This window comes from Neomonachus schauinslandi, chromosome 16 (genome assembly GCF_002201575.2).
Source record: "Neomonachus schauinslandi chromosome 16, ASM220157v2, whole genome shotgun sequence".
Classification (NCBI taxonomy): Eukaryota; Metazoa; Chordata; class Mammalia; order Carnivora; family Phocidae; genus Neomonachus; species Neomonachus schauinslandi.
Genome location: NC_058418.1, coordinates 16,463,943 through 16,473,324, shown reverse-complemented (window position 1 = coordinate 16,473,324; position 9,382 = coordinate 16,463,943). Strand labels below are relative to the sequence as shown.

Below are 9,382 nucleotides of genomic sequence, written 5' to 3'. Positions count from 1 at the left end.
TAGCCATTCTGACTGGTGTGAGGTGGTATCTCATTGTGGTATAGACCCCACCAATAAGGACCACACTTTAAGTAGCAAAGAGGGAGGTGCCTGGGGGGCTTAGTTAGTTAAGTGTCTGCCTTCAGCTCAGGTCATGATCCCAGGGTCCTGGAATCGAGCCCCAGGTCAGGCTCCCTGCTCAGTGGGAAGCCTGCTTCTCCCTCTGCCTGCCACTCCCCCTGCTTGTACTCTCTCTCTGTCAAATAAATAAATAAAATCTTTAAAAAAAAAAAAAACAGTAGCAAAGAGGTATGGTGAATGTATAGGAAATTGATTTCATTCATTCAGTAAGAAATACCCAGTCTGGGGCACCTGGGTGGCTCAGTCAGTTAAGCATCTGCCTTCAGCTCAGGTCATGATCCCAGCTCAGTGGGGAGCCTGCTTCTCCCTCTCCCTCTGTCCCCCCACTCATGCTCTCTCTCTCTCACTCTCTATCTCAAATAAATAAATAAAATCTTTAACAAAAATAAATAAATAAATAAGAAGTGCCCAGTCTGGACCAGTTCATGGGCTGAGCCCTGTTACCTTAAAATGCAAAGGGTTGTTTGCTTGTTTGTTTGTCGTATTAGAGAGTTTTCATTTTTAACATATTCTTTTGAATATGTAAGAGTGCACAGAGTAAAAAAATTTTTTTCATAAAATCCAAAAGGACTCACAATGAAAGTACATCAGTCCCCAGAGGTGAAAGCTGTTACTTCTTGAGTTTTATTCTAGAGCTATTTTATGCATGTAAGAACATCTATTTTTACCATCTCTTTTTTTTCCAACATATTGCTCACACTGCTCTGCTGCTTTCTTTTTTCATTTTACTATATCTTAGTGATTGTTCATATCTCAACATGTGTCTCTACATCCCATTTAATGGGTGGCATTATCCCAAGATACATTTGTGGTTTGTGTGAAGTATCCAGTGAAGTGTGACTCCGTCCTGGCTTCTTCCTCATCCTACACATTTCACAGGGAATGGGGGGGTCTCGTCTTCCATTCTTTGAATCCTCTGAATTACCTGGCCCATGTTGGTATATTATTGTCAGTTTCATTTGATCTAGAGTATATCCATCACTCATTTACACAAACATGTCTACGCTTCTTTTTTCTCCATAAGATTCCAGTCTTCATAGACTCAAATTATTGCTTTTCTCTGTAATTCCCTTAGCACTCACAAGTTACTCAAAGATATTTGCTTGTTTTAGTAATATCTTATTGTGAAACATTACATATATGTGTGTATAAAACGTATATTGACAGAGTTCAGGACATGCTACCCCAAAATATGGTGCCTCAGCATACTGAATATTTCTTTTTTTTTTTTTTTTTAAGATTTTATGTATTTATTTGAGAGAGAGAATGAGAGACAGAGAGCATGAGAGGAAGGAGGGTCAGAGGGAGAAGCAGACTCCCTGCCTAGCAGGGAGCCCTATGCGGGACTCAATCCCAGGACTCCAGGATCATGACCTGAGCCGAAGGCAGTCGCTTAACCAACTGAGCCACCCAGGCGCCCTGCATACTGAGTATTTCAGCTGAAGGAATTTGAGAAAACAGGTGCAGGAAGGACTCTTTGACTTTCCCCTGAAGCAGGTCCTAAGACCTTCATGTGAGAAGTACCCTCCCTATACCCTGAGGAAAGGATCATCTTTATCTTCAGGAGGGAGGACACCCTCCCCCAAGAGGAATTTGAATGAACAGGCCTTGCGGAGTTTCCCCCAGTTTACCACACTGAGTTTATACCCCCTTTGCCCTATCACATTTCTCCATGACTTTCCACTCTTCTTCGCCAAACCCAACACAAAAACACACAGTTTTAACTACTTCTTCAGGTCTTCATTTCCTTAGGAAGTCTCCCATGTCATGTAAAATTTATATTAAATAAATTTGTATGCCTTTCTCTTGTTAATCTGTCTTTTGTTACAGAGACCTAGCCAAAACCTAGAAAGGTAGAAGGAAAAGATTTTTTTTTTCCTCCAATATGATATATTTAAGGAAAAAATAAAAACATGAACAGTAGAAGCCTTCTGTCACCAGCCCCCTCTGGGTGCCCTTCCCCTATCACATGATGGTCTCTCCCCCGAGAGGTAACTATGGTCCCGAATTTTATATTAATCATTCTCTGAATTTCCTTTTCTCAGTGGTTCTGAAGCTTTAGTGCATCAGAATTATCTAGAGAGCCTGTTAAAATACAGATTGCTATGCCCCATCCCCAGTTTCTGATTTAATAGATATGGGGTGGGGCCCAAGGATTCGTGCTTCTCATAAATTCCCATGTAATGCTGATGCTGCTGATCGAAGGTCTGCACTTTGAGAACTACTGCTTTATCTCAAAGATGCTCGTGACTTGTGTGTGCTGACTCTTGGCCTCCCCTAGAACCTAGCCACTCAATACATACATCTTGAGGATCTCCCCACCTTCTTCCTCTACTCTAGTTCCTATCACTGCAATTATGAGCATTCAATCTTTGCTAAATATTTTAATTGATTGTGGTACATGAGCACCCTCCATTTTTTTTTCTTTTCTGTCAATGATCCCATTTATAAGTTGCTTCCCGTTTGTGTATGTGTCTATGATTTTTAGTTAACCAGAAGGAAGGGGTATAAGCAACATGTACATGTCTTATTTGTCTAATCTGGAAGCTCTTTGGAAGCAGGAGCCAAGTAAAGGGTTCAGAACATGCCACCCCAAAATACACTGCTTTTTGCATATTGATTATTTTAAACTGAAGGCAATTGAGAAATAGCAGATGCAGGAAGGGCTCTCTGACCTTGCCCTTTCTACCATAAAATTTTCCTTGAGAAAGGTGCCCTCCCTGTACCAGGAAGAGAAGAACATTCTTATCAGCAGAGTCTGGGAATCAATTCCAGTCTGTACAAACAAACATACTAAAATAACCCTTATCTCCCATTAGTTTCCCCTATGTATCCTAATCACTCCCACAACTTCTTGCCCCCAATCCAAGCCCCTTTGTCTCGTCACATCCTTACAATCTGTCATTCGTGTATAAAAAGGTACATAAGCTTTGGGGCCTAATGGCTCCTTTGAGTCTTCCTTTTTCTTCTGAAGACTCCTATATAAGTGTAAAAATATATTAAATGACTTTGTATGCTTTTCTCCTGTTAATCTGTCTTATGTCAGTTTAATTCTTAGGCCAGTTTAATTCTTAGGCCAGCCACAGAATTTCAGAGGGTAGAAGGAAGTTTTTGCTTCCCCACCCAAGTTTAATTTCCCTTTGTAGTCCACTTCCTCAAGTAAGCTACAGGCCACAGTTTGCAAACTCAGTCTCTGATAGAGGCCAAAAGGCAATGTAAATAAGTGAAACTTGCCAAGGGAAATTTTACTGATCTGGCACCACATCCTGTAAAGAGGGCAGCTGTTACTTGGATTTAAGCCAATCTCAAGTCCATTGCTCTCCAATTTTCCCAGTTCTCAAGAGAAACCAGAAATAATCTCAACTAAGTCAGCATTTTAAGTACCCAGAGCAGACACAGAGATTCCATACAGAATACATGTGCAGAACTGAGATGGAATCCGTTCCATGTTTCAAGACCTTTGCAGTAAATGGGTGGATGGATGGATTGGTGAGGGAGTCAATAATGAATCTGGGTCACTGGGGCAGCTCTCTGGGGGAATGGAGGGAACGCGTCACTGTCGAGCACCTACCATATGCCCAGTCCTGTGCAAGAGGCTTTACATACCTTATCTCTTTTGACTTTCATAACACCACCACAGGGTAGTTATTATCATTCTTGTTTATTTCCACTCTCATTGCACAGATAAAGAAGTGGAGGTTTAGAAAGGCCCAGGATCACATCACTACTTTTCTTTATTTGTAACCTACCTAATTCTTAAAAAAGGATTTTAGATGGGCTCATATGATTTCAGCTGGCTTCTGAGCCTGGGATTCCAGACAGCTCTCTTATACCAAATTGCCCCCACCAAGGGAATCAGGTTCTCAGAAGGCAGGTGGGGAAGGTACCAGTAGTTCAGGGAGGGAAGCAGGTTTGATTCCTTGAAAATCTTAGTAAATAACTCACAGAGTCATGTTCCCCAAGTACATCAGCCAGTACCGAGAAAGTAAGACACGGCATCTTTTGCCATCTTGATAAGCCCTCCCCACTTCCTCCTACATCACTGCTTACTACCCTCTCAGAATTCAAGATTTCTGCCTACGAGCCTTGGAGCCTACTTCATCCTAATCCCCTTCTAGAGCCAGATGGGATAAGGACAGACACAGATACAGAAGCTGGTAGATTGGAAAACATTTTATTGGTGTTACTGAGCCCAGAGAGAGCACTTATAGAATGGTGACCAGAGCCCACACTAGCCCCTCTTCCAGTGGGTATCAGCAGTGCTTGGTCTTGAAGGGAACAGTCACTGGGCATCAGGAATTGCACTCCTCAAACCCTTCAGCTGGAGGGAGAGAGGGTATGGTCAGATTGGGGACCCTTGCGTGCGGGGAGCTGGAGTCCTCCATGAGGAAGCATGGGGCAGAGATAGAAAGGAATCCCTGCCTTGATCTGGGTTCTCATTCTCTACAGTAGCTGAGATTTCCCTTAGCTTTAGTGAGAGGACGGTTTATCCTCTGTTACCCATCCTCACCCTTCCTCCCAGATGGTCGACTTCTTCCCCCATCCCCAACTTCTGTCCTTGTACTGCCCACCGCCTCTTACCTTAGGAAAGGCATCCCAGTTGAGGAAAGGAAGTTTCCTTTTGATAGACTAAAAGAGAAAAAAAGAATGAGAGTGATGTGATACAAGTCAGGTGAACACGGATCAGTAAAGACTCAGTGAATGAGCTCTCGGTAGTGGCAATGGTGTTATCATTTACAATTACAGGAAGAACTAATTTTTCCTGAGCCCTTATTCTGTGTCTGCCTTATACTACCTGCTCCACAGGCATGCCTTCATTTGGTCTGCACAGCTACCTTTTGAGGTAGGTACTGGCAGGCCCACATCAGAGATGAGGAAGCTGAGGCTCAGAGACATTTGCGTGAGGACACGTAGAAGTACGTGCAGAGTCGTGTGATGTAGGCTCCAGTGCCTGCGCTGTCACTGACTTCGCCCTCTAAGTGCCAGTAAGACACCCAACTTAGGGCCTCAGTTTCTTCGTAGATGATAAAGGGACTCAAATAAACTCCTGTCTGATTAAGTTCTGCCTTTTCTGGAATTGTCTTTGTGGCTCTGCTCCCCCACTGCCGTGTTAGGAAAATAGGTGTGGCCATGTCAGCGTCCTCAAGAAACTTTCTTCTGTCAAGCAGGGCAGTTACTCCCTCCTACAGCTCAGGAAAAAACCAAAAGGGCTAGAACTAGAATGTGTGGACCCTATGCTGGAGAGACCACAGACAGTCAAGGAGAAGGGGTGCCCACGCACTTACCTCAAAGAGGGCATGCCAGTTCAAGAATTCATCGGGCTTAAAAGCCTGTGGAGACAGGGAGACCAGAAGAGGGTCAGTGCCAGGGGAGGACAGAGCTCAGCCCGCAGCCCCCTGGAAAAGGTGAGGGGTCCACGGCGGCTTTGCAAGCTGTTGACTAAGGCATTGGTCTCCTTTATGGTGTGGATGTTTGGGGGTGGGGGTCAGCACTGGAGAATGGTACTTACAGAGCGCAACTTGTCAATGTTCAGGAAGTTAGTGTTAAAGGCCTAGGCAAAGAGACAGGGTGTTAAGAAAGTGGCAAAGGAGCACAGAAGAGGGCACAGACTCAGGCTGGAGTGTGGGAAAACGGGGTGTTTACCTCAGGGCCTGCCGCATAATTACCAATGGTGGTTTCCTCCTGGAAGGTGAAGGGGAGAAAACCAAAGGATCACATAATGGCGAGTCCTTGTCCCCAAACCCTCTCTGCCAGCCCTGCCTTCCTCCATAGGCCAGTCTCCAAGGATATAGCCCATTCTCCACCATAGGGCCTCAGATAGCCTGCTCTGTTCCAGTAAGACAGATGGTTGACAGCAAGGCAAAGAGGAGAGATTAGAGAGTGGTGTGTGTGAGACAGAGAAGCTAAAAGCCCAGGCCTGCATCCATGGTAGGCAGCAGGTGCAAGGGGTGGAGAAGAGAGGACTCCTCCCAAGAAAATCGGGCTAGTGTTGCTGTGCATTTGACTTGGGGTGTTCTTGAGATTCCTACACTTAACCCATAGAGCTGGGTGGGGGAGATTAGCACACAGGTAGGAGCCAAGCTGCCTAGGTGCCCTGCCTGCCTTTAATTGATTGAGGTTGGCTTGCTTTGTGACTTTATTGCCACCAAAGTCGGAGTCACCATTTCCCTCCCCCGTGTAGTCACTGCCCCAGACCTCAGTGCACCCCATCTTGTTCTCCCTACTTTAGTTGCCTGGCTTCATTGTCCCTTATTTCTTCCTTTCCACAATAAAGGTCACAAATGGGTATCCTATAGGCTAGACCCAAATGTTTAGCTCTCATAGTAGTTTGGCTTGTTTTTTAATTTGAATAAAACATTTTTAATTAGTAAGAATACATAAATCAGATTTCTGGTTTCTCCCAAAAATTTAAAAACTCTGGCCACACTGGGTACATTTTCCTGCTTAGCAGCAGTCAGATAGGTATACAGACTGTCCCTTTTTAGATTGGACAGGTTCACTCCACCTTCCCTGGGGTCCTACCAGCCTGCTTGCTCACTGACTTCACTTGCTTGGGTCCCAAGCAATTGTGTATGTGACGCCATCTCAGACTTTTAAATCCAGCATGGACACTCTCCCCCAACCTGGGAGAAGATGGGGAGAGAGGGGCCTCCAGCTTCCTCCTGACTAGAGACTACCTCTTAAGGATCCTTGCTGTGGCCTAGGCTCCAGAGACAGTAGGGAGCTCCCAGTCACCTGGAAGCCATTCCCTGGGAGACAGACGAAACACAGGTGAAGCTGAGCCCAGACGACGACCCCAGCCCCTGTCTCCTCCCAGGATTCAGTTGTCCAGCCTCTGCCTATACTCTCACCATCCCTTCCAGAAATAAAGCACTTCCATCTACATGTCTTCCTGGGAATGTTTTGTCTACTTCCTCCTTTCTTCCCTTCCTCAGAGCCCCTGCTTTTCATTCAGCCTCTGATAATCTCCAAAAATAGGAGCCACGCATCCAGTAATGCATTGAAGGTAAAGAAATGGAGGACTAAGCAAGGTAATAGGTAAGAGAAAGAGAATCCAGGTGATGTGCTCACCTCAGAACTACCCAGGGAAGCCCCCTGAGCAGAGTGGAGTGCCAGAAGAGAGAGAAGAACCACAGCAGGAAGAACTGGGATCTTCATGGTGTCAAGTTTGGGGTGCTCTGAGGCAGGGCCTCACCGCTTGTCCTTTATATTCCCAGGGAGGTGGATGTGAGCAGAAATGGGGTCCCCACCCCACTGACTCACCCCCAGATCCCATCACCCACCCCTGGGGCTCTGGGAAGGGAGGTGTAGACTGTTCCCCACTTACCTTGAATTTCTCAATGCACATTCCGCCTCAGGCACTAGGAAGGTGAGATGGCAATGGGGTGCTTCATGCCAATGGAGCTGGGATGGAGACAGGTTGAACCTGTCCCTCCAAAGGATAGGCAGTGGCACCCAAGCAACCTCTCCTTTCGCCTTTGTCTCTTTCCCTTATATCCTTCATTCTGCTCTTATAATTCGGGCTTTTTCCCACCCTACCCAATTATGTATAAACTCCTTAGACTGGCAGTGAAGGCCTTCCATGCTCTGGCCTCGACCTGCCTTTCTGACTTCTTTTACTCCTTTGCACATGACCCCACATTCTGGCCAAACTGGACTCCCTATCAAATAAACCCTTCTTGGTCCTCCAAGCATCTTCCCGTGCTCTTGCTTATTTCTAAAATGCCCTTCTGTCATCTCTAGTTCTCAGAACACAACATCCATCTTGGATGAAGCTTCCCTGATTTTTCCCATCATCCCTCACTCCCCCCCCAACTCCCCATACCCTTCCCTTCTTGGAATTGCCATAGCAATTTGTTTGTTTCTCTCTGGCATTGTACCTGGGATAACTTATGCTCTTCTCTTATTTCTCTCTTAGAATATTAAGTTCCTTGAAACCAAGAACTATATCTTAATCACCTTTATATGCCCCTACACCATGCCTTAGACAGAGGACAGGCGGAGCAAGCTTTTGTTAGATTGGATAAGTTAGGGTTCAAGCATCCTTCCACCAAGTTGTACACTTTCCTCCTTTGGGGCTGGACCCCTCCTGTTATCCAGTTGCCCATCTTTTACTCTTGGGTCTTCAGAGAGATGACTGTCTTGAACAAAGACAAGGAATAGAGAACACAGATGTGGGCGGGGGAAACAACAAAAATGCAAAATAGCTCTTAAAGATACCCAGTTGGAGATAGGATCTAGGTCCTGAACTCTGAGTGCCTTCTCCATTTCATGGAGTTTATCCCACCGCCCTGCCCCACCCCCCAACTTGGGAGTTGTATCACCTCAAAGTGACAAAATATTCTAATCAAGCCACCTTCTCTACCTTCTCTACTATGAGGTTCAGGTGGCCCAGCCGGTTCCTGGTGTCATAGGGAGGGGCGGGGAAGTAGACTGGCACTGCCAGGACAAAGCAAGACCTTACTTGAGAGCAGGCCTCTTTACCCCAGCCTGATGCAACACACACAGATGGCACTCATGAACGATCTTCGGGAACCCCAGAAGTTGGTGCTTCTGTTCAGTTCCCATGCTGCCCCCACAGCCCACTCTCGGCCCCTCTGTAGGCTCAAGAGGCCTCCTCTGTCTTTATAATAGCACCTCCTGCTTTGCGGAGCTACCTGAGGAGACAGGGCTCGAGGAACACTCACTAAGCACAAATGGCCAGGTGGCAGGGGCTGTGGCGAACAGTCAGTGCTGCTGGAGGGGATAAGCAACAAACTGCCTGAGGCGGGCGGAGCGCCTCTCAAAAGGTTTTCTGGAGGACACAAGTTTTTAATGTGTAATGGATTCTTCCTAAATAATTAACAGTGACTGAAGGAGCTCATTAACCACCATTCTGTCAGCCATAGGGTCAACTCTGGGAGCAGAGGGAAAGAAGAATGGACAAAGGAGAACTGTATAATCACCTCCACTTAGGCATGCTAATGGAGGAGCACTTTGGCCTGGGTGATCCAAAGCAACAGATGAGCCAAACACCATCATCTGTTTAGCTCTAGAGTTCTTTTGTAACAAATTGACTTCCCAGTGTTTTCCTCTCCACTGAATGCTAATGCTGCTGATAATGTTAGCCAATTTATTGATATCTTATTATGTGGCAGGCCTTGTACTAAGTGCTGTAAATGAATGATCTCATTGAAAAAAGCACAGTGATTCTATGAGGTAGGTACTATAATTATCCACATTCTACAGGCTGGGGAACCACAGCATGTAGAGGTTAAGTGAC

General features: G+C 45.8%; 1 protein-coding gene across 2 annotated transcripts; it reads right to left on the bottom strand.

Moving 5' to 3' along the window:
• Positions 1-4,278: 4,278 nt before the first annotated feature.
• Positions 4,279-7,326, bottom strand: LOC110590159 (keratinocyte differentiation associated protein). 2 transcript variants are annotated; one of them, XM_021700903.2, is made up of 6 exons: positions 7,192-7,325; positions 5,764-5,802; positions 5,630-5,671; positions 5,406-5,450; positions 4,702-4,749; positions 4,279-4,441 (listed from the first exon to the last, which is right to left on the bottom strand). In XM_021700903.2, exons 1-6 carry the CDS (start codon positions 7,276-7,278, stop codon positions 4,403-4,405), a joined length of 300 nt encoding a protein of 99 aa, XP_021556578.1. In that variant the 5' UTR covers positions 7,279-7,325; the 3' UTR covers positions 4,279-4,402. The 2 variants fall into 2 exon arrangements, with proteins under 2 accessions (XP_021556578.1, XP_021556579.1); XM_021700904.2 differs by lacking the exon at positions 5,630-5,671 and having other exon boundaries at positions 7,192-7,326.
• Between the last annotated feature and the right edge of the window lie 2,056 nt (positions 7,327-9,382).